At 40.4% G+C, this 25,630-nt stretch overlaps 2 protein-coding genes across 8 annotated transcripts in view; both read right to left on the reverse strand.

Moving 5' to 3' along the window:
- Window positions 1–1,628: 1,628 nt before the first annotated feature.
- The window catches only part of LOC111347314 (uncharacterized), a 102,178-nt gene continuing 78,176 nt past the window's right edge, over window positions 1,629–25,630 (reverse strand). Inside the window, exons 2-6 of one of the 7 annotated variants that reach the window (XM_088742324.1) lie at window positions 22,438–22,537; window positions 22,125–22,187; window positions 11,123–11,335; window positions 7,945–9,000; window positions 1,629–7,583 (exon numbers count right to left, since the gene is read on the reverse strand). In XM_088742324.1, coding sequence (XP_088598450.1) covers window positions 2,590–7,583; window positions 7,945–8,932 — 5,982 coding nt within the window. In that variant the 5' untranslated portion in view covers window positions 8,933–9,000; window positions 11,123–11,335; window positions 22,125–22,187; window positions 22,438–22,537 and the 3' untranslated portion in view covers window positions 1,629–2,589. Of the gene's footprint in view, window positions 7,587–7,944; window positions 9,001–11,122; window positions 11,336–20,223; window positions 20,288–20,440; window positions 21,007–22,124; window positions 22,188–22,437; window positions 22,538–25,630 lie in introns of those variants that run through there. The other 6 variants (XM_088742319.1, XM_088742320.1, XM_088742325.1 and 3 more) reach the window with 6 other exon arrangements.
- Window positions 9,631–10,503, reverse strand: LOC148718208 (uncharacterized). Its single transcript, XM_088742456.1, has one exon. It carries the CDS (start codon window positions 10,501–10,503, stop codon window positions 9,631–9,633), a length of 873 nt encoding a protein of 290 aa, XP_088598582.1.

Below are 25,630 nucleotides of genomic sequence, written 5' to 3' on the forward strand. Positions count from 1 at the left end.
AACCTTTATCCATATTACTTAGCACTTCATCGGTAAACTGCGTTAGAGCTAAAGCGGTAGATCTTGCACGTCTAAAGCCAAACTGGTTCACAGCAAGCAGATTGTTGGAGTCGAGGTAGCCGTAAAGTTGAGAATGAACAGCTCTCTCAATTACTTTACTGACCTTGGGCAGGATAGAAATGGGACGATAGTTATCTTTATCGGACTTATCACCTTTGAAAAGAGCAGTCACTTTCGCACATTTCCAAGATGATGGGAATTGACCCTTCTCAAAAGAGAGGTTTATGATATCCCTCAGAGGTGAAGCAAGTACATTTGCTGCATCACGGAGTAAACGTGCACTGATGTTGTCTAGTCCTACCGCTTTATTGGTTTTCATTAGGCGCAGCTGCTTTTCAACAAAGGCTGACGTCACATACTTGAGAGAGAACGATAAGGTAGGAACTGCATCGTACTGAGTCGGTTTTAAACCACGAAAGGCCTTTGCAAGGCTCTTACCGATGCTTGAAAAGTGATTGTTTAGAGTTTCTGCAATGCCTTTGGGGTCAGTCTGCAATTTTCCATGACCAAAAACTGCATTAATTTCATTGTGGTTAGAGGGAAGTGTCTCTTTAATTGCTTTCCACATCTTGGAGCTGTCACCTTTAGCATCTTCTATCAGCCGACAATAATATTTCGATTTCAGCTTCTTTTTCTCGCTATTCGCACAGTCCCTCAATTTTCGGTACATTTGCCAGTGATACTGCGAGTTCTTACGCTTCTGAGCCTGTTTCCAGTGGTAATCTCGATCACTCCGAATTTCGAGGAGTTTGTTCGTAACCCATGGTGTCTTTGTCCCCTTCACACGCTTTGATTTTATCGGAGCGTGGTCGTTTGCAATGCTATTGAAAAGACCTTCCCAGAGGAACACGGCATCATCAACATCATTAGCACTTTCGATTATGCTACAAGGTAAGTTGCTGAGGTCACGCAAGAATGCTTCTTTGTCGTAGCTTTTAAAACAACGATACTCGAGCAACTTTGGTGGAAGTTTCTTTACACCTCCCTTGATAGTACAGAACACAATGCTATGATCGCTGATGCTTGACTGCAGAACATCGGACTGCACGACCCTGTGAGTGTTGTTAACGAACATCAAGTCTATTGTGGTGCTAGAATTCTCAGTGACCCGAGTAGGTTTACAAATAATCTGAGAAAGACTGTGTTGTAATGCAAATTCATCAAGTTTACGGCGTAACTGATTCTTGGTGGAATAATCAATATTATAGTCACCCACCAAAACAATATCGGAGTTTTCAGTGTCGATGTGATTTAGCGAATCAGCTAGATTTGAAATAAAACCATCGATGTTCACATCATCAGGTCTGTAAGAACAGCACAGTATCATTCGTTTGCATTTAGGTCTCTTGATTTCCACCCACAGACATTCAAAGTTATGCTTTATGAGATCAGACATAACGACAAAGGGGATTCCATCCCGGACGAAAATTAAAACTCCTCCACCACAACTTTTGGTCAAACACTGTCTATCCTTACGCACAAGCGAGTACCCTGGTATCGTGATCTTGTGATTTTGTTTGTAATTCTCGAATTACAAACAAAACAATCAACAAAATGAAAGAAAAAAGTTGTCTTGAACAGTTCGTTTAATTAAACAAAGTTAGAGGTGTCTGCCTTGGTAATTTCTAGTTGCGAAGACCATCCATGTGCTAACAGTTGTTTAAATATACAAACTCCTGAACTGCTAAGGTATAGATATTCATAACTAACGAAGAATAAGGTCAAATATTATCTCAAAATAATCCATTTCAAATCGAAAAACAAAACAAAGCATCTCTCAAGTCAGTCATTTCACCATCAGCGAGAAACTTTATCTTCGTGCGCTTATTTAATGTTTCGTTGAATATATTTATAAACTTTGCAAACTTCAGTCGTTGGGAAGACCTTTATCGAAGTAGCTTAACAGATAAATTGCGTCACTTTAGAAACTCTTTCCAAAAGAGAAAAGCCTCCCATAACAAGCACTATAGTATCAATCATTCAATGCAGTTTGAGGCGTGTAATTATGTGAAAGATTCGCTTCTTACGTTATGACTTCATCACAATTCCGTGCGAAAATAACAGATTCATGCATAATGCGAAGATGAAAACAACGATAGCAGCTATAAACATACTGAAAAACTTATTTCATTAGTTTATATTTCCAAAACTGGCAGTTACAATCGGACACGCGAAGGATATAAACAACTATGCGCAAAACAAACCTTTTGAAGTTACAAAAGGAAAATTTATCAAATATTGACTGCGCTAAAAAGAAAAAGTAGTAAAAGAATTTATATCATAACGACTTTATAATACCCCTATTGTTTTAGGTTTGTAATTTCGCTGTACTATTTACCTATGCGGAACGGCGAAAATGGCAAAAAAAATATGTTGTTCTTCTTTCTATTTCTAATTCAATTAGTTTTAAACTTTTATACGATAGTCATGCTGCCTCGTAACACAATTATTAAAATATTATCCTCGGAAAAGTCACAACCGCCGTATCTCTGAACCTGCGCAGGCATATATAAATATTCAACTGCAACTTCACGAGTTTCTTGACAGAGACTTTTCTATATACTTCACCATAAATCGACTGTCGGCGGTTCTTGAATGTTCTTCCCCAAGGACCTTTATTCTGATATCGAGTGCACGTTTAGCTGAGTGAAGGGCCGAGACTAGATCTCCGAGTGAACGTTGAGTAACTCCTAACGAATGATAACTTTCAGCGGTTTGTGAATGGTCTTCACCCAGAGCTTTTAACCGGATATCCAGTGCACGCTTCTTTGACTCAAGGGCTGAGACAAAGTCTCCAAGTGAATGTTGAGTAACTCCTAAGGAATGATAGCGGTCAGCAGTTCGTGAATGGTCCTCACCCAGAGCTTTTAACCGGATATCCAGTGCACGCTTCTTTGACTCAAGGGCTGAGACAAAGTCTCCAAGTGAATGTTGAGTAACTCCTAACGAGTCATAGCTGTCAGCTATTTCTGAATGGTCTTCACCCAGAGCTTTTAACCGGATATCCAATGCACGCTTTTCTGACTCAAGGGCTGAGACAAAGTCTCCAAGTGAATGTTGAGTAACTCCCAAGCAATCATAGCTGTCAGCGGTTTGTGAATGGTCTTCACCAAGAGCTTTTAACCGGATATCCAGTGCACGCTTGTCTGACTCAAGGGCTGAGACAAAGTCTCCAAGTGAATGTTGAGTAAGTCCTAAGGAATGATAGCTGTCAGCGGTTTCTAAATGGTCTTCACCCAGAACTTTTAACCGGATATCCAGTGCACGCTTCTTTGACTCAAGGGCTGAGACAAAGTCTCCAAGTGAATGTTGAGTAACTCCTAAGGAATGATAGCTGTCAGCGGTCTCTGAATGGTCTTCACCCAGAACTTTTAACCGGATATCCAGTGCACGCTTCTCTGACTCAAAAGCTGAGACAAAGTCTCCAAGTGAATGTTGAGTAACTCCTAAGGAGTCATAACTGTCAGCAGTTTCTGAATGGTCGTCACCCAGAGCTTTTAACCGGATAAACAGTGCACGCTTGTCTGATTCAAGGGCTGAGACAAAGTCTCCAAGTGAATGTTGAGTAACTCCTAAGGAATGATAGCTGTCAGCGGTTTCTGAATGGTCTTCACCCAGAGCTTTTAACCGGATATCCAGTGCACGCTTGTCTGACTCAAGGGCCGAGACAAAGTCTCCAAGTGAATGTTGAGTAACTCCTAAGGAATGATAGCTGTCAGCGGTTTGTGAATGGTCTTCACCCAGAGCTTTTAACCGGATATCAAGTGCACGCTTGTTTGACTCAAGGGCCGAGACAAAGTCTCCAAGTGAATGTTGAGTAACTCCTAAGGAATGATAGCTGTCAGCGGTTCGTGAATGGTCTTCACCCAGAGCTTTTAACCGGATATCCAGTGTACGCTTCTTAGACTCAAGGGCTGAGACAAAGTCTCCAAGTGAATGTTGAGTAACTCCTACTTCATGATAGCTGTCAGCGGTACGTAAATGGTCTTCACCCAGAGCTTTTAACCGGATATCCAGTGCACGCTTCTTTGACTCAAGGGCTGAGACAAAGTCTCCAAGTGAATGTTGAGTAACTCCTAAGGAATGATAGCTGTCAGCGGTTTGTGAATGGTCTTCACCCAGAGCTTTTAACCGGATATCCAGTGCACGCTTGTTTGACTCAAGCGCTGAGACAAAGTCTCCAAGTAAATGTTGAGTAACTCCTACTTCATGATAGCTGTCAGCGGTTCGTGAATGGTCTTCAACCAGAGCTTTTAACCGGATATCCAGTGCACGCTTGTTTGACTCAAGGGCTGAGACAAGGTCTCCAAGTGAATGTGGAGTAATTCCTAAGGAATGATAGCTGTCAGCGGTTTGTGAATGGTCTTCACCCAGAGCTTTTAACCGGATATCCAGTACACGCTTGTTTGACTCAAGGGCTGAGACACAGTCTCCAAGTGAATGTGGAGTAGCTCCTAAGGAATGATAGCTGCCAGCGGTTTGTGAATGGTCTTCACCCAGAGCTTTCAACCGGATATTTAGTGCACGCTTGTTTGACTCAAGGGCTGACACAAGGTCTCCAAGTGAATGTTGAGTAACTCCTAAGGAATGATAGCTGTCAGCGGTTCGTGAATGGTCTTCACCCAGAGCTTTTAACCGGATATCCAGTGCATGCTTGTTTGACTCAAGGGCTGAGACAAAGTCTCCAAGCGAATGTTGAGTAACTCCTACTTGATGATAGCTGTCAGCGGTTTGTGAATGGTCTTCACCCAGAGCTTTTAACCGGATATCCAGTGCACGCTTGTGTGACTCAAGGGCTGAGACAAAGTCTCCAAGTGAATGTTGAGTAACTCCTAAGGAATGATAGCTGTCAGCGGTTCGTGAATGGTCTTCACTTAGAGCTTTTAACCGCATATCCAGTGCACGCTTGTTTGACTCAAGTGCTGAGACAAAGTCTTCAAATGAATGTTGAGTAACTCCTACTTCATGATAGCTGTCAGCGGTTTGTGAATGGTCTTCACCCAGAGCTTTTAACCGGATATCCAGTGCACGCTTGTGTGACTCAAGGGCTGAGACAAAGTCTCCAAGTGAATGTTGAGTAACTCCTAAGGAATGATAGCTGTCAGCGGTTTGTGAATGGTCTTCACCCAGAGCTTTTAACCGGATATCCAGTGCACGCTTCTTTGGCTCAAAGGCTGAGACAAAGTCTCCAAGTGAATGTTGAGTAACTCCTAAGGAATGATAGCTGTCAGCGGTTTCTGAATGGTCTTCACCCAGAGCTTTTAACCGGATATCCAGTGCACGCTTGTGCGACTCAAGGGCTGAGACAAAGTCTCCAAGTGAATATTGAGTAACTCCTAACAAAAGATAGCTGCGAGCGGTTTGTGGATGTTCCTCACCCAGAACTTTCAACCTAATATAAAGTGCCCGCTTGGCTGATTCTACAGCTTCTACGTCGTTGTCTTTACCTTTTTTACCATTTTGTGATTGGGTTTGTACTCTTTTGGAATGAAAATTCATAATTTCTTCCATGTAAAGGTGACGGTCCTTGCCCTCTTTTAATTTGTTTAGAAATTTGACCCCAGAGAAATGATAATTGAACCGACCACTAGCACCTGTTGGGATGGTCGATCCAGATTCCGTCAGTATTTGCTGCAGCAACGCACAAAAGAATTGAGTGGTTTCATTCCTTGATATTTTCTTCACCGCTTGACTCACGAGAATGATAACTTCTGTTTGAAGTGGCTGGTTGTGGGTCAGTCTAGTTGCGTTTAAATGTATTCTGCCTTCTTCATCTTTCGTTGATTCATTGATCTTTGGAATCACTATTAGGCCTATGTCCCCCACTTTATTGCATTCATCTACTGCTCTTTTGTAGAACTCCAGTGACTGTAAAGGGTTACTTTTACTGCGATAGAAAGAAAGAACTTGGAAAATGATGAGCTTTAGGATTCTGTGCCCCTGAATGGTTTCCATCGATAAAATTGCTTCTTCTAGAAGTTTCACTCCTTCTTCAGTTTTCTCCTTGGAAAGTTTGTACAATCCATTGTAACTCAGCAGTTTTCCCTCCAGTTCTGGGTCGCGGACGAGATCAGACAACCTAGTTTGCTTAGCTTTCGAGAGCAGGGTCTCCGTTTCTCCCGTTGAGCCCATAACCAAGTCACCGTACGCCTTGCACAGATGCAGTTGTTTGTGGAGAGAGTTGAATCTATCGTGATTAGTGGTTGCCTTTATTGCGGATTCGTAAATAATGCCAAACATTGCTTTATCTTCCAAATAAAGAAAGCAGACAAACATGTCTGCTTTAATCAAAGCATTGCAGACTTTCCCGACTGTTCTTTCCTCCTCGCAACCGTCAATAAGACTTTGAATGAATATTGCCTCATTCTGAAAATACTCAAGGTAAGCCGACATAGAACGTCCTGTCAGGAACTTCTCTGTTAGCCTCTCGAATAGGGAAATATACCGTTCGAAAAAGCGTACTTTGGAGTTGAGAACCGTTTCTTTCATCTCACTTTCCCCTTTTTCCTGTACAAATGACAGTATGAGCTTATGAATGGAATATTTCTCAGCTTTCGAACAAGAATCAATGAGAGACTTTCTCTTGAGTCTCTTCAGAACTTGTACGGCGTGAATTGTTTTCATTCCTAAAACAGCTGATACGGTCTCCTTGTCAAAGTGTTCGGGAAGAATGGAAAGTGAGACCAGTGCTTCTTTTTCCTTTGCAGAAAGTTTCTGAAACGAGGCGTCAAAAAGACACTTCAACCTCATATTACTGGGGTAGTCTGGGTTATCCAACATTTCCAGAATGTTGTCTGAAGTATTCAAGAACATGTTAATAGACTCACTTGATGTCTCTGTACCATCCTCCGAAATCAAGGAACACAACAACTTCATTGCCAGTGGTACGCTCCCGCATTTCTTTGCAACTTTTAATCCATCAGACTTGCTTGCTTCTGGAAGCAATACTTGGACAAGGTCTGAAGAGGATTGCTCATCAAGCTCTTTTATTCTTACAGCACGATATCCTTTGAAACGCATTTTCAAAAATTCACAAGATTCTCTTGTGGTAAGAAGAAACGAAACCTTATCGTTGTGATTGAGAAGTTCTTCAATCAAATGAAAAACGTCCTTTTTCACGTTGGGAAGGCCACTTTCAAAAAGATCATCAGCATTATCAAGGATGAATATGCAGCGATTTGGAATCTGAGAGAAAATCCAGCAAAGTTCGTCATTTTCCTTTAAACGCTGGGATTCTGACACACTTTGGGGTGTAAACAGACCAAGAAATTTCGAGGTCAGGTCACTTGTTAGCCTCATCCCACGTAACGAGACAAAGCATACTGGCAGGTCTTGTGCTTGGAGGCGATGTCCTACAGCGATTGCAGTCGACGTTTTTCCGAAACCTGGCGAACCCCAGATGGAAACGAGGTGAGTGGCTTTGTTGGTCACGTGTGCAAAGACTTCGTCGCACTCTTTTTCGCGCCCAGTGAAGTAAGGAACCATTGAAGGAAGATTTGATTTTGGTAGACTGGGATTAGACTCTACTTAATAAGAAAATAAAAGATTTTCGTTAAGAATATGATCATATGTATACATTGAACTAGCTGTAGGTATTAACTCAGCCTCGAATCGTGCACAGCAGCTAAGCTAACTGGTATTGAAACTTTTATTCAAAGTATGGTAATCTTAATCGGTCAGAATCATTTTCTCCATAACCTCAAAATTGATGCGGGACGTGTTTCTCCAAAATTGTTACAGAGAAGAGTATCCTTGTTACTTTATGATTGCTTTGTTGGATATTTTCTGGTAGTTCTCCCTCAGTAGATAAGAATCTAATGAAAAATGTCTCGAATTTGAATTTGCCATGAAGTATTGAAAGACAAACAGTAGCGCCAATATTACCTTGTTTCGTAGTTTCTCTAGGGATTTCCTCCAACTTTTGATTTATCTCAGCAAGTTGCTGTCTCGTTTCTTTTCTCTCTTGAGCTGCTGATTTTGCGTCTTTCTCTCGTGCTTGGTTTGATCGCTCGAGGTCAAACCTAATGGTTTCTTTAAGCTCTGTCTTCTCCTTCTTCATCTCTTCAGAATGCCTTTCATTTTGTTCTTGCAACCGCGTTTCCAACTGTTGAATCTCTTCTCTTAAAACTGTTACGACTCGTTCTGCCTCATTCCGCCGCTCCTGGTTTGCTTCTGTGTTCTCAGACCTTATGCTTATCAACTCATCTTCTACTCGTTTTTTAAGAAAAGCGATTTCAGCTTGACGCTCTTTTCTAATCTTATCTTCGAGCTCGGGAACTTTTCCTATCGGAAAGTCTTTCTCAGCTAAGCTTCCAATTGCATTCACAGAACTTGATGAGACGCCAAGGGCTTGGAAGGTCTCTTTAGTAAGCTGTAGGTACATGTTAAATGTTGCTTTTGGGATCTCTGAGCTGGGTGAGTGGCAGAACGCATTTCGTAAAAGTCGCAGTTGATCGATCGCCAAGGCAAATGACTCAGCATCGTTCCCAGTCCGGCTGATCACAGAAGCATGAAACCCTCCGGTAGGAAGTCTGTGGGGTCTCACGAACAAGTAGCTGAGTGTTCTGTGATGGCCTCCACCGTCTGGCATGGAAAAGGACTTTGAAAAGATGGTGGCTTGGAATAAGGCAGTACAATCCCACGCATCGTACGAAAGATGAGTAGGGACTTGAGTAGATCCACTCTCTTTGGCAAGGAACATGTTCCGCACGGCAACGGAGTCATCCCAGGGCTGGAAACCAGGAAGATGTCCAAAGCCGTTGTCCCATCTGGTTTTGAAGGTATGACGTAATGCCTTTGGAAATTCATTGACCACGACAAAAGCGAACTTGAAGTAATTTAACTGTTCGTTTGTAAACGGCTGCAGAGTCATTACTGTTACCTTGTTATGATGAACAACGATAATCTGAAGGCATCTGGACAGATAGATCTCCCTGGGGTCTGTAATGAAACAGTTCCAATTGATCAATTACACAAACTATTTATGATTTTTTTCCTCAATAAACTGTGGAACAATGAAATAGGGTTTTTTTTTTGCCTCGATTGATACCTGAAAAGCTATTTAAAGTGTGACCGAGGCAGGTTTTTATTTTATTTGAACAACGAGACAGACTTATAGCCACAATAAAATTTATTTATACAGGAAAGTACAAAAGAAATAATACTGATAAAAAGAAAGGGTTATTGCAAGCTAAAAGAAATAATAAATGACAAATAACAAATCAATAATATTAAAATAATGAAATAAAACAATTAGTAAAAAATACAATTGATTGTCATACAATAGCAAGGCACTAACAAGACAATTTTAAAGCATTACATGACAGAACAGTAATCATTGTGTGACACTTAAAAGACTTAATCCTATTAACCAAACATAGAACTATTGAATGGTGAGCTATTCTTAGAATTATACATGAAATGACTGAAAACAAGTCAATAGATCGTTTTCACGTGACGTCACAGAATTAATTTCCGCCATGTTGGTGCACATCCGAGTCACGTGTTTCAGTAAGAAATATATGCAAACAGAGTCCAAAGTTATAATTCTTCTCAGTTCACTGTCGAAAATTATGGCTTCCGAGGCCACCTTATGAGAAAGGCTAATCTAGCATCAAGGACGACCATCCATGCAGAGAATGTCCTTGAAACTGTTGCAATGGAAATACCAAAGCGGTAAGCAAGATCCTGCATTGGCATGTTCAGTTTAAGTTTCATTAAAGTGAGAACAAATTCTTGAAACTGTGACAAAGTTGGCGACTTTCTTACAACGAATTTCGAAACATACTGTAGAACTGTTTGCAGGACATCATAAGCAGGCAATCCAGTGTAAAATCTCACCTTCTCGTTGTCATTTGCGAAGTAAGTCTCGTCGAATGTTGGTTTGGCAGTCGAGGTGTGAAATAAATAATCGAACTCCTCAGTTTGAGTAGCTGTCCCTGTTTCAGTTTCCACTTCCATCGCTGAGTCCAAATTGAAAGAAATGTCACTGACCTTTTCCCCTGGTTCGTCAATTTTTTGTCGCTTGGCCTCGATTTCTTCCCTGAGCCGCTTTTCATTTTCTGCCGCAACACGCTTCATCTCACGATCTCTGACCCTCTCGTCTCGTTTCCCGGCAGCTTCTAGATCTGCTTGAAGCTTTTCTGCGGCATCACATTTATTATGGCCTAAATTCTGGGTTGGAATCCAATCTGGATCGTACCTATCCCACACTTTTGCAGCTTTCCCTGAGATAAAATGTCTACCACAGACTCGTCCGTGCTCCAAAATGCTGTCCGTGAGGTCTTTTCGGCTGATGGCAGAAATCCATTTTTTTCGCCTTTCCTCGCTAAGAATTCTTATTTCGTCGCCTTGATTTGTTACAACTGAAGGAATTCTTGCCATATAAACTCCTTTATCACGAACAGTTCGGGTTCCACAGCCAAAAATCGCACACAAAACCATTTTTTAGAGCTCACGCGATACGAGTTCACTGTTTACATGTGCACCAATATGGCGGCCAATTGTAAAGTGGTCACGTGACTGAAAACGATCTATACTGATAAAACAATAGCTCAAAACTACATAACATTAGATAGGACTAATTTCAATCACAATTTCATATTTTCCTTCGACTTAAAACTAGGAAGTCGGGCCAAATCTCATTCTGTGACAGGACAACATCTGTCATTACTGATGAACTAAACAATGAAGACTGTGGTGAAATATCTGATTTCACCAATGAACTTTAAGTCAAGTATACAGATAAATGCAATGTTCTGAAAGCTGAATGCAATCTTGACACATTTTGAACATGAATCAACTAATATAAGGATTCAAGCGAAGACTAAACAATTGGATTGAGATAAGTACACATGAACTGTAACAGCGCCCGTGCGCTTTAATTTCCGCAGTATTTTTATATTCCCTTCTTTAGCCTCTAAAGCATTTTACTTCACGATGACTCTCCGCTAGTTATCACGTGACTTTAGCTTATATGCCGCAAAACACTTATGTATTTTCCATTAAGGCTCACAGAAATTCGACGGGCAACTTCAAAGAACTTTGAGTAACCTTTAGTTACATTAGGGAACTTCCGGCTATCGCTGCTTAACTCAGAACCTATAAGAGCGTTCGCCCCAACACGTCCTACCAACCAGGTCACTGTAAGAGTTGGCACAATAAATCTAAGCCTTGTGGAAACTGTGAGTCGTTAGTTCCTTTTTCACGGTTTCACGGATCTCTCCGCAACAGGAGCTGACGCCGCTACATGAACCATATTATTCTTGAACTCAAACTGTAAGACATACAGTAATAGGTCAAATGTCACATACCAAATCCTCAGTAAAATAGGTCACTAACTTGTGGTTACATGTACTGGAGTTACTTTTTTGTGACCAAGAGGTTCTGAGCTTGTAAGTGCTGGTCTTGACACTCTGAACTACTGACTTAAACTAACTAACTGTACTTCTTTTATAAGGAATCGAACAATAGCAGGAAATTCCCTAAAATTTTGGGAGTTAGGTGTGATTATTCTAAAGGAAATTTAGCTGCAAATCCTGAGTTTAGGATGATTTGATTATCATAGGAAATAGTTAGGTGTGATACTGCGACTTAAAGGAAATTTATGATGCAAATCCTGTGTGTATGATAATTTGATTATCATAGGAAATAGTTTCTTATTAACAAAGATTTAGTAATACATAGACAGGTAAAAACGAACGATATAATATCCCGACGTTTCGGCGACTTCATGACGCCAATATCAAGGGTACGAATGAAAATAAAATTAATAAACGCGAGTTCAAGAGTTACAACTAATTTGCATACGGGAGGTAGCTACACAAATACTTTAGCACGGATAGAATAGTGCTAAATGCCCCTACGTGGGCATTTATATGCCCGCGTGGATAGCCATAAGAGCACGTCATCTTCAGTACGCAAGCACTACTACAACGACCACGCAGGTGCTGTCCCTGAGGACCTTAGCTGTTTCAAAGTTCTCAAGAAGTGCATGAACAAATTCGATTGTCTTGTCAACGAGATGCTTTACATCAAACAATTAACACCGAGTTTGAACGTGCAAACGGATTCTATCCGTGCTAAAGTATTTGTGTAGCTACCTCTCCTATGCAAATTAGTTGTAACTCTTGAACTCGCAATGGTTAATTTTATTTACATTCGTTCCTTGATAATGGCGTCATGAAGTCGCCGAAACGTCGGGATATTATATCGTTCGTTTTTACCTGTCTATGAAATAGTTTCTGAAGATGTAATTCTAAAATTATAACAAAAAATATTGCAATGTCATGCACAATATTTTAATTCGGTGTATAGGGTCCCATACACCCGTTTGTAGAACTCAGTCACGTAAAAAACATTTGGCCTTTTTTTCACGCATCACGAATAATATCCAAAACTCTTTCACGTTTACGCGAAATTCAAGACACTTATGTCGAATTCCCTACTCCAGAAACTATTGGGAATCTGGGCACGAACTTAACTCATAGGGTCGTCTGGGATCGTTTGGGTGGACGCGCAAAACTTCAAAATGGCGGTAGCGAGGAAAGTTTTCGCAAAACGCTAAAGAAAAAAATGGTAAAGCATGCTAATTGTTGTGTTCCTGGATGTACGAATAATTACAGAACCAAGGATGAGCTTTCGCATTACCGAATTCCAAAGGACAAAAAATTACGAAAACAGTACAAAATTCTAATTCGTAGAGCAACATTAAATATCGATGCCGATAATACACGTAGTTGTGGAGATCACTTTGAGGGTGGACATGAGCGCAGCAGGCTTCATTTACCTTCGATTTTTCTATGGTCTAAGCATGTGGAAACTCGACGTATTTTAAAGCGTGTTTCTTTCGAAAAAATTGTAAAGAAAGTCCATTACGAAGACCCTTCGCCAGAAAGTGATCTGTGTCAGACGGAGGATGTGCTGCTCAGAAGTGATCAAGATATGCAAACGGAACGAGTATGTAACAAAGACGAATCTTTGCAAACTGAATGTTATGAAGCGGTAAAAGTAAATTTTGCCACCCAAACGGGACTACTTAGATTTGACATTAATCAGTTCAAAGATAAGAACTAAGACATTGCTTTTTACACCGGGTTTCCCAATCATAAAACACTAATGCTTTGCTTTGGTATCAAAGTCATCCCAGGGCTGGAAACCAGGAAGATGTCCAAAGGCGTTGTCCCATCTGGTTTTGAAGGTTTGACGTAATGCCTTTGGAAATTCATTGACCACGAGAAAAGCGAACTTGAAGTAATTTAACTGTTCTTTTGTAAACGGCTGTAGAGTCATTATTGCTACCTTGTTATGATGAGCAACGATGATCTCAAGGCATCTGGACAGATAGATCTCCCTGGGGTCTGTAATAAAACAGTTCCAATTGATCAATTACACAAACTATTTACGAAAGGCCTTCCTCGGTAAACTTTTTTTTCGCCTCGATTGATACCTGAAAAGCTATTTAAAGGTTTGATTGAATTTTATGCAGTAGAATTTCTTGAATACTCAATGGTAAAGTAGTTACTTAGCAATTGAAAGCAATTCTAAATTCTCGCATCACTGTGAATCATTTTCAGCCCTTAACCCCGCCCCTCGCCCCTACCACCCCCTCCCCCAAAAGAACTCATTTCAACGAAGATTAGCCCGTGGGGGTGGTCCTAACAAAAGAGAGTTTGCCTTCTCCTCTAACCGTCTCGTAAAGATAGAGGAAAGTAATCTTGCATGAGGGATCTCGGGATGTCACGGCCCCCTAGGCTGCGTGACCTTCTAAATTAGGCTTTTTGGGAACTCTCTATGATGAACCTTTCTATTCTTGGGTTTCAGGTGACGTCACAAGCTTTGCGGAAGTTAGTGTCCGCCATGTTGGTGTCCCTCGGGTGTCAAATTTATGAATAATTAGTCGATTTCTATAGTGAAGCCCTCTCTCTTATCGCCGTATTATTTCGCCAACTACATGAATATCCAGAAAGAAAAAAGCGATAAAAGTATCTGGCATTCATCTTAAGGTATCCCAGTGCTCTCTGAGTATGCCGAAAGCTTAGAGAGTTGGAAGGAAAGATGTTTGCTAAAGATCTCGATCATCGGGATTGACCCTGCAAGCATACTAGCCGAGAAGTTCAGTCCAAAATGCTTGCCTCCTGTGGAAGTGTCGGACTTGCTGAGTTACCTCGTTCTTGAGACCAGTTTCAACACTAAGAAGCAGTTCAAGGCGTTCCAGAGTCTAGAGGCGTTTAATCAAATGGTGTCGGGATTTGTAACCTCAGTTGTAGGCAAAGTAATCGCCGGCAAGTATGTCGTGAGAGCACGAGTTTGGCATTCACAGCACATGAATGATCCTATAGTGAACATTTGGGTCACTTCCGAAAAGGATGGGACTATTTTGTCAGCCCATTGCTTGGGATGCAAAGCTGGACTGGCTGAGTCATGCTCACATATCGCGAGTGTTTTATTTTATGTTAGAGGCAGCTACTCGAATTCATGGCAAGCGCGCTGGGTGTCACGAAAACTCAGACCCCTCGAGGTGTTCTCCAAGCTTCCGAAGTGCTCCATAATTCGATAGTGCATAGCATAAAGCATGAACCAATTGTTTTATAACATAACCGGTAGAATAATGCAACAAATCCGACGCGAATGACGGAAAACAATATCAAGAGTGATTCTTCAGTGAAGCGAATCGTGACGGCGCTGATGCCGAGTCTTCTTTCCCGTTGTTTTTCTCTTTCTGCCTCATTTAAGAACTCTAGCCCAAGGGTCGCAAAATTGTCTTCGTTTTGGGACTGGTGGGCCGAGTCTCTGTTTGTATCCATTATTATCGCGAAATCTTTAAGAATTTTAACAGAGCGACAACATGGATCCTGTGCGACGAAGTACAAAAAAGTAAACAAACGTCTCTTTCGGCTCGTCAAAATCACGCCACATTTTAATACTTTGGTGTTGGAGCGAGCGCATTTGATCCAGTTAACTGTGAATGAAAAGCTCAAAATTAACGGGAAAAATGGAGGAAATCTAAGCTAAATGAAGTCTTGTGTCACTCTAAAATGTTTTAATACTCAACGATCGGACGATTTTGCGAAACGTGCAACTTGCGGCCTTCTTTTTGCTGCTTCAGTTGGATCAATACCCAAAAGGTCAAAATACACGCGGCAGACACCGCGGAAATATACGTTTTTTAGGGCACGATACAGTATTTTAATGGTCAGCGGACACCTCAACGAAACCATGAAATGCCGATAACTTTTACGATGTTTTATCTCCGTGAGTCAAATCGACAGCGTAAAAAGTCAAAACTTAGAAAGAATACTGTAAACTTAGCTTTGAAACTCGGCTCACCTTTTGGATAGTTCTTAAGCTCAATTATATAATTTGCCAAAGCCGAACTGAAGTTGCACACGATATGAAATTGTTGTTTTTCGCTGGCGGCTCCGTGGCAACTAAGTTTTGTTTATAAAAGAGCTTATGCACCAAGGCTAAAAATGAGACGATTTTGAATGGTTGAAGTGGTGATCCGAGGACGCTGCACTATCAGGTTTGTAAAGCAGTGGCTTGAACCGTATAAATCGGCATGTCAACGGCATTTCGGTCAGATTCGCCGAAAAGAAGACAAAACATGCCCGTGTAGCACGGCCACCCTATCCCCACTAGTTACTGTATGTATCATAGTTGCCCAAGAAACCTGCGACTGTAACATGCATAGGACTGAAGCCCCCAAAAGTACAAAGACTGGCTCAACTAGAGGAAGAATAAACCGAGGTATGCTTTAAGTACAAAATGTCCATTATAATGATAATAAAGACGTTTTCACTTTCCATCTTAGTTTGTAATTTTTTTTTCTGAGAAGCTGTAATTTTATTTCTGAGCAATAGTTTCACTTTCCCAACAATTACTTCTCATTACAATTATGAATAATTTGTAGTATGTCTTTTTTTTTAAGCTGCTTTCCCCTCACTAATCATTTTATTTTATTTATTTTTGCTTTTTCTTTTTTCTTCACTAACTTAATGCCATCTGCAACATAAAATGTACTGAGCTAACAGAATACTTCTGCTTTATTTAGCTCCCTGATTCACAAAGTAACATTACCATCTTGGTACTACTAGAAAACAAATTTTTAAGAAACAAAACTACGGTAAGGTAAACTAATTATTATAATATAATTTAATCGATGTGAATAAAGCACTGCATTGTCTTTTGTCATATTGCAACAGCCTTGAATGAATCACCTATCTTCTAAACTTGATTTCTTATATTCAGAAGCTCCCTGAGTTATAAACTAAGAATTCTTTTGGGTGTTTATGGAGGTGTAAAGAACAATGATTAATCTTCCAAATTATGAATGTCTGAGGGAAATTATCAGAAGTATTTTCTGAAGTCTAACAAATGAAGTTAAAAAATGTTCAGGAGAAAATTGATTAGATTAAGTCAGCTGTCAATTCCCAGTTAACAGTAAGTCATGAGGAGTAACCAAAAGCTTGTAATTAGCCTTTGTACTGCTGTGCCCATCTAGTCAAATAAAAATCAGGGATGGGATATTCCCAAACATGCACAATGATAGCACCATGCAGATGTCCTTTTCCCAAATTATTACAGGGAAGGGGAGCACTGGTATGGCTATGCTAGTTGTAGTCAATAAGAAATTTTCAACGAGTTTCAGCAATACATATAATTATATTTTGCCACCTTGAAAAAAAATGGTAACAAGTCAAATAGGAATGTTTCATAATGATGTTCTCAGTGTGGGGATATGATGTAATATTACTGATGGGGATCATAATTATCCTTACAGTGCTTCAGAGCATATGACGTATATGATTCCTTAAGCACATGGAAACTATATAAAGCTATGCAAAGCTAATCTAAAAAAAATGAATTGAAGAAGAGTAGTTGATTATTTGCATAAATTAATGCAATGCACATGCAAGATAGTGGAATATACTTCAGGTAAACATACATGTGCCTGTAAAAGTTTCAAGTGACTGAGTTATAAATATATAGTAATAATAATCATCATCATCATCATAATCATAATCATAATAAAAAAGTGGGTTTCATTGAAAATGCTATCGTGTAAAACAAATAGAGCTGTTTGGGAAATTAAAGTAGCAGTTGTAGTAACAGGTACAAGCAAACGTACCGAAGACAAGTAATGGAGATCTACAACCGATTAATATCAATAAAGACTTAATTCAAGATAAATTGTAAATGAATCAATCATGTTGGATGGTCTCAAATACAAACAAATCACAATTTCTTCGATTTCCACTCCCTTTGTAAACATTACCATTATATGAGCTTTAGTCAGGCGTTATTCTGTTCATGAGAGATACCTTTTTGATAAAACTGCAAGTATATGAAATGAACAAATGTTTTCATATTTTAATTTGGATATATCAACAAAGTTGAAATGGTAAATTGGCAACCGTAACGATTACAAAAGCTGACGTTTCGAGCGTTACGGACACCCGTTCTTAAAGGCACAGAAAATCAGGAAGGTGGAATGGCGAAAAATCAGTCTAGAAAAGTAAAATTCTTAACCAAGCGAATGATTTCCAAAATGAAAAGGCACCCCACGTCGGCGCAAAGTGAGTGTGAATATTTTCACAACTCAATAATTACGTGTATCGCTTCATGCTAATAACACTTAAAAATCCAACCAGTCTTCAGACTCGCTAGAAAATTATCTTACAGAACTAATCTCTTGCTTTGTCTGGATAACTATCGCTGTTTTTGACAATTCTGAAGGCGAGGGCGACTGACGAACCATGATCGCACTTCGTAACAACGGCCAGCTAAAGTCAGCAAACAGCACAAAACTTCGAACAAAATGACTCCCCTGTACCGCTATTTGTTAAGACGTGGTTTTAGTATTAAAAACCCATTCAAAGGATCAACCATAATAAACAAGGAGAAGTATCACGAATATTTTCCAACTTAAAACCATGCAAAAGGCCGATATTTTCATCGAACTCAGTCCACAAACACATGGTAGCACTTGGCAGCCTAATGTTGATGACCACTGACCACTGTGACGTCACCAAAACGTATTTCCGCGGTGTCCACGCGGCATTACCAGGAGTGATCACGAGTCGAGTTTATCTCTTGAATTTTCGCGGGGTCTGAGTTTTCGGGGTCTGAGGTCTGAGGTCTAAGTTTTCGGGGTGTGAGTTTTCGTGACACCCCAAGGTCGCTTGCACTCAGGTAAAATGCTCATGGATTTTGCCGACATATGTCAATGAAGTGCCGTATGCGAGGGCTAAAGACATCGATTTCTCATCGGCTAAGAAGCTCAAAGAAAAGCTCGACCAAAAAATCGAGGATCTACAACAGCCGCAAGTCACGAACCATACAACAACTTCTAGTTCCTCCTGTTCTTCCACTTGATTTGTAATGATCTTAGGTATAGCGCATTAGATCATATATCTAATGAATTTTGCGCTATAAAAATAATAAAATTATTAAATTATTATACGAAAAAATCCTTAGTCTTTATGCTTTCTACTTTTGCTCGAACACCCAACAACAATGCATAAAAACCATCCCTTCTTTCTCACATGAACTCTTCGTTAGATACGGTTTGTTTACGCTCGAAAAACACCAAGATGGCGGATAGTAACCGTTGCTAAGCTATTAGTCACGTGGGTGAAACCCAAGAATAGGATACCGCGAAAAGTAATAATTAACATAACTTTGAACGACTGGAGTCAAGATTTGCGCTTAGGTCCTAGTTTCATTGGAACATATTATCTTCAATAAAGGAAAGTCATATTTTCATGCGTGCGAATGAGCTCACGTATGCCTGCAGGAAAGCAAGGAAGCTACCTAGTATCTTGTTTCGCAAAGAATTTTAAATCGGTCTTACAGGTAACTTTGTGTTAGTTAAACAATACTCATGTAAATAAGCACATCTTGACTCTAATGACGGGAAATTTGTGTTCTGTCTAGATCTACGAATTATCGCTTGACATATCATGCAACAGGGTCCCCTACACCCGTTTGTAGAACTCAGTCGCGTAAAAATTATTTGGCCTTTTTCACGCATCACAAATAATATCCAAAACTCTTTTACGTTCACGCGAAATTCAAGACAATCATGTTGAGTTCCATCTAACTTTTCTAGTCGTGCCAGTTTTACGCCACAAACGATGATGTAATGCCCTCTATGTTTATTCTAGTTGTTCAAGAACCAGTAGTGGTTAGCCTGTGTACAGCCGCCCCATCCCCTTCCCGATTTTTTTGAGGGGATGGGGCGGCTGCACAAGCTAGAAATGGTCTTTTTTTGGGACTTTTATCGATCCACATGAAGTCCATCTCCTGTCAACACCTAACCAAAGCCATTCGAGAACAATACGTACAATAAAGTAGCCGGAAATTTATCACGCAAAACAAAATGGTAGACGAATCACGATTTATTTGACACTTAATTCACGGGTCACATTGAAATAGAAAGATCTTACCATCTTTAATCACGATTCATGAATGAATTATTTATTCAAATCACGATTCACGAGAAAAAAATTTGCTCAATCACGCTTAACGTAAAAAGTAGAGGAGGCCTTCATGCAACTATTCTGGGCTTTTGTTGGTTGATGGTTCTGTGGTAAACCCACTATTCACACTAGTCAGAGTGTGTCCCGTCTCGCCCCAATCCCTTTTTAGGTTATACTCCCCTGTACTTTCGGTTTCTATTTGCGAACAGTTCGTTGGGTAATCGCTTGGAAACATGCATGAGAGAGAAGACCGATATCTGATAGTTACAACCATTCGAGTCATTTTTGGCCTTTTAATGCAAGGAGACGCAAAAGCTTTAATCAAATTTTGCGTCAGTCAGAGCATGGTATCGACAGATTAAATAAAGAAAGGATCACATTCTGTTTCCGCTGGTCAATATAGAATTTCAAGCTTAACTTTAGGACGTAAAAATTCGGCTGATTAAAAATGCATCAGCTATTGCACAATCGAGAACATTTAAACTCGCTTAATACGACGAAAAGGCTCGATTACAGCGAATAAATTGAATTGAGTTCTTATCCAAGCTACTTTGACTCTTTTAAAGCGTACCGTCGACTCATTCCTTTCTCAAATGCTTTAAATTTCGAACAGTATCTCTTTACATTATTATCTAACGTCTAAATAAGTTGGAGGACCTAATAAAGCGCAAAGATGTCTCACCTTTTCTTGTCGTAATCAAAGTAAACTTCCCCTCTTGCTTTCCAACAGCTTCCCCAATGAAAGGCTGAAACAACAGCGTATTAATGTTAGAAAGAAATTTGGTAAAGATGCAATGCTAGAATAAACTAAGAACTTCCACCAGGTCTGGCTAGAATAACAATGTAAAATGTTTGAGGAAAAAAGTAGTAAGCCGGGATGCAATGCCGCTAGAGACTACCTCAGTGTTCTCGGCGGTTTAAAGCCGGAGTAGAGGATTCTCCATGAAGTTCTAGATGGGAAGATTCCCGTCGGTTTTATCAACTAAACAACAGAATCTGTGACCCTTTGAAGAATCTAAAGCCTGCAAAAGGTCCGTCCATTGGGCGGAGCCTCCCCATCTAAGTCATCATAAGAAATGCCTCCCCCTCCCCACCCCTCGAAGATCAAGCGGGTGAATTCTATAGCTGGCAAATTAAATGTTTGCGGTTAGTTTTGTTCTCGCCTGGGATGTGCACAAATACTTCTCTTCAACAATTAGGCCGTCGATATGTTGGCGCATCTCCTAATAAAACTTATAATAGTAATATGTGGGCTATAAAAGGGAATGTGATGAATTTACTCACTCCTACAATTTGGAGTGTAGAATCGTTCGGAAGACAAAAAGTCTTTGAGTCGTGGCAACGCTTCAACAACTTGAAATAAACAGCATAAAATACCGCCCAAAGAGAAGCGGGATGGGATGAAGCGAAAGCTGCCTGCCTGTTTTCGGGAACAAACGATATTTCGATCTCATGACTAACGTCCGAGGCATTCGAATATATTCAGATAGAAGTCAAAAGACGTTTCTGGTGACTTAACAAATTTTGTTTTTGCTCTCGACAAGAACCCTTTTCATGTTGCGCAATTTTGGACTAAAGCCACAAACATAATGGTCAGATTTGGCTAAAAACTTGACCTTTCTAAAGAGTTATCCTTTGTCTCGTGGACGCATAGAAACACAGATTTTTCGTGTCCGAAAAAGGATAAACATGATAAATAATGGTAAATCGTTGTTCTTACAATTTTCGGTTACTACTGATTAGAATCAAACTGTGAATTACAGATCGTGACGTGCTGTGCGCTGCTAAACGTAGACTTAATCAGCCCATGAGGACGAATGATTACGCGTCGATACTTATATTGCATTATGGAATGAGGGTTAGCTGTTATGGGTGCATGCATATTGGCATGCTTTCGTCGCATTTAAACTTTATTTTGTTTTCCATCAAGATGGATTTAATAACCTAAGCTTCTCTTATTATGTTACACAACCCTTAAATCTCTTAGAAACATACACAGTGACGAATCCACACCTAAAGCTAATGGGTGGGGGGGGGGGGGGGCGTTTTTGTTTGTGTGTGTTCACCTGCCGGCTTTTCTTCCCTATGCCTTCATTATTTTACCCCAAAATAAAGAGGGTCCCGGGCCCCCCGTTCTCTCCCCTAGATCCACCGCGCCACGGAGACATGAGAGAGAAGACCGATAGCTGATAGATACAACCATTCGAGTCATTTTTGTCCCGTTAATTGAAGGAGTCGCAAACGCTCTAATAAAATCTTGCGTCAGTCAAGCTATGGTATCGACAGATCGAGTATACAAATGATTGCATCCTGTTTCCCCCTGTCGGAGTAGAATTTCAAGCTGAGCTTTAGCGCTCAAAAGCTCGGCTGATTGAGAATACATCAATTACTGCACAATCGCGAATATTTTACAGCTAATAAATTGAATTGAGTTCTTGTTCGAGCTACTTCCGCCTCTTTAAAGCGTACCGTTGATTTGTTCCTTTCTCAAATGCTTTTAATTTTTGACAGTATTTTTTGCAGTATTATCCGACAAACGTGCAAATTTGTTCGGGGTCCTACTGAAACGCAGAGAAGTCTCACCTTTTCTTGTCTCAATCGAAGTGAACTTCCCCTCTTGTTTTCAACGGGTTCCCCAGTGAAAGGCTGAAACGACAGTGTATTAGCGTTAGAAAGAAATTTGGTAAAGATGCAGTGTTAGCCATGGCTAAATTCGAGCCACTTTTATATTAACAGCGAGGGGAGGTGTGATTAACAAAGCTGACGTTCTGAAGAGGTAAATTCGACTCCGAGATCTTGTCTAGCGCTACTACGAAATTTCTAATTTCGGACGGCGTTGACTCAACAAACAAGTGGTCCAAATGAAACGAAGAAATAAAACGAAGAAATAACTCACCGGCTCTCGCCTTTGTTGAAGTGACACACTAGTAACGAGTATTCTCTTCTTGTGTAGAAGAACTTCTACAGGGCCTGGCTGGGTTGACAATGTTAAATGTCTGAGAAAAAAAAAGTGGTTAGGATGCAATGCCGCTGGAGACTAGCTGCTCTCTGTGGTTTAAAAACGGGGGAGGGGGTATTCGATGAAGTTCTAGATGGACAGATTCCCGTCATTTTATCAACCATAGAAGAGGTTTCTTTTTCGTACACTTTCCACACAAAATAACACCTTTTAAACCTACCATTGGATATGGGACCGACAAAATATGTAACCCTTTTGAGAATCTAAAGCCTGCAAAAGGTCCGTCCATCGGGAGGAGCTTCCCCACCTAAGTCATTATAAGAAATACCTTCCCCCCCCCCCCCAACACACACACACACCCCTTCAGGATCAAGCAGTTGTATTTTTTTAGCTATTTCAAACGAAATGTTTACGATTAGTTTTGTTTTCGCTAGGGATGTTCATAAATGCTTCTTTTCAACGATCAAGTAGTCGATATTTAGGCGCACTCCTAATAAAACTTACAATGTGTTGGCTACATACTCCGCATGTCACTGTTCTGTTTGGTGCAAGTAATAGGCAACAAAAGGGAATGTGATGAATTACTCACTTCTACAAATTGGAGTCCGAAGTCGTTCGGAAAACAAACAATATCTTTGAGTCGTGGCAACGAGTCAACAACTTGAAATACACAGCACAAAGCACCGCCCAGAGAGAAGCGGGATGGGATGAAGCGAAAGTTGCCTGCTTCTATTTAGGAACAAACGATAGTTCGATCTCGTATATATGCACGATCCTTCGCAGTAAAGCACTACTTGAGCAATAGTGAAAATCAGACCTGAAAAAAATTTCAGGCCTGTACGGGATTCGAACCACTGACCTCTGCGATACTAGTGCAGCGCTCTACCAATTGAGCTAACAAGCCAACTGGGAGCAGGCCATCAAATTAATTCGACATAAACCCGTAGATGATAAATCAAACAACAACAAACATATGAAACATATGTATGAACTGCGGTTATGAAACGTATATATGCACGATCCTTCGCAGTAAAGCACTACTTGAGCAATAGTGAAAATCAGACCTGAAAAAAATTTCAGGAATCCCGTACAGGCCTGAAATTTTTTTCAGGTCTGATTTTCACTATTGCTCAAGTAGTGCTTTACTGCGAAGGATCGTGCATATATACGTTTCATAACCGCAGTTCATACATATGTTTCATATGTTTGTTGTTGTTTGATAGTTCGATCTCGTTACTAACGTCCGAGGCATTCGAGAATATATTCAGAAAGACGTCAAAAGATGTTTCTCACGACTTATTACGTCAAAACATGTTTCTCATGACTTGTTTCTCAGGTGAACGAGTCGCAGATGGCTGCATGCCTGACACAGGTTAACCAAATTAAACTAATCTTGTAGTGTTTTGAGGCAGGTCCAGTGGCGCTGACAGGGAGGAGATAAAAAATTATTCCAGATAAGGGTCTGTTTAAGAGACCATTTTGATTGATCATCGTAAAACAAAAGGAAAAATTGTCAAAGCATTCACTCGCTGAGAACAAAGGAAAATGTTAGGGGGAGTCAATGAGAACAGTAATAATAATAATAATAATAATAATAACACCTTTATTAAGACACGATAATGTTTAAAGCTGAACAGCTTGTGGGGTCGTGTGTAAATCTAAATAAACTCTAAATTAAATCAATTCAAATGATGATGGTTTTTGAGGAGAGGAGAAAACTGGAGTACCCGGAGAAAAACCTCTCGGAGCAGAGTAGAGAACCAACAAACTCAATCCACTTATGACGCCGGGTCCGGGAATCGAAACCGGGACACTTTGGTCAAAGGCGAGCGCTCTCATCACTATGCCAAGCCTGCTCCCCCTCGAAGTAGAAACAAGCAAACTGTCTGAAGCGCAGGAAAATGGAATGGACTTAGACGCCTTTGGTTTTAGTTTTGAATCTGATTGGATGTGAGAATGGTGCGAGTTTCTTAACCAATCACAGAGCGAAGTAAAGTAAAGCCATAGGAATCTAGGAGTACGTTCAACGCTCGATTGAAAATTGCAGCCATAAACCAAATCAATAGCTAATCAGTTGAGTGTCGCCAACATGTCTCTACTATGACGCAGCGCTGGCTGCGATTTATTTTGCCGTAGGCACATCCATCGAAAAGTTTTGTTTTCAGAAAAGTTAGGTTAAATTTTCGTCACTTTTATGGAATTAAGTACTACTTAGATTGCAACGGGTTAGGATTGTGAAGATATCTTCATACAACACCTCCATTTCACAAACAGGAACATAAGATATATTCGATTCAATGGTGGGGTCACTGGACCGCTTCAATATCTTTCCAACAGTTTTGTGTGGCGCAATCTCGGCAACAACACTTAGTATACCGAAATATGTAACTCAAACCTCAACTAGTATGGAAATAATAACAGTGTACATCACTGCAGCTGATATCAAGAAATGTGACTAGTCGGGCTGACAGAAAAATAGAAATTAACTGCGTGAGATGTGGGTGACCTAAGGCAAACCAACGATATTCGTGATAATTTCCTTCGGACTTGTCGTTGTCAAATGCTCGTGATCACTATTGAGTTCGCTCAAGATCTGTAAAAATATTTTCATTTTCATCAAGATTTCTTTGTTGTGAATGAACTTTTTGTGTTCGAGTCAGAGAGGCATGTCCAATTTGATAGGTGTTCTTTGCAGATTATTTAAAAGCATTGTTGAATAGTTTTTGTTTTGGAGTCATGCCATGGTTAAATGATCGAGTTCAATCACTGTAGTGCATAATAGCCTAGATCTACCATGACGTGTCCATATCTGAGAAATCGCTTGAAGGCGGACATTCAGTCTAAACGCTCTAAAACAATGAAAGAATGCTTATCCTTCGAAGCTAAGGATTTGCCATTGAGGAAGTGGGTTACTGGCAGCCGTGTGTCCAAAACGTCAGGGGTGAGGAGGGTACGTTTTAGACACTTTGGTCAATATCAATTCAGTCTTTGGTCAAAAAGGGCCTCGTCGGAGAAACCTTTTTCACTGAGCAAATTTTTGATCGTGCTTGTCCCGCATGATTAATAGTCAGACTCGTGCCTTGTTCCAGATCAGCCAGAGGGCTGTCCACAAGGATGGTGAGGTTTGAGA

The sequence above is a fragment of the Stylophora pistillata genome, chromosome 13, assembly GCF_964205215.1.
Source record: "Stylophora pistillata chromosome 13, jaStyPist1.2, whole genome shotgun sequence".
NCBI classification, from domain to species: Eukaryota; Metazoa; Cnidaria; class Anthozoa; order Scleractinia; family Pocilloporidae; genus Stylophora; species Stylophora pistillata.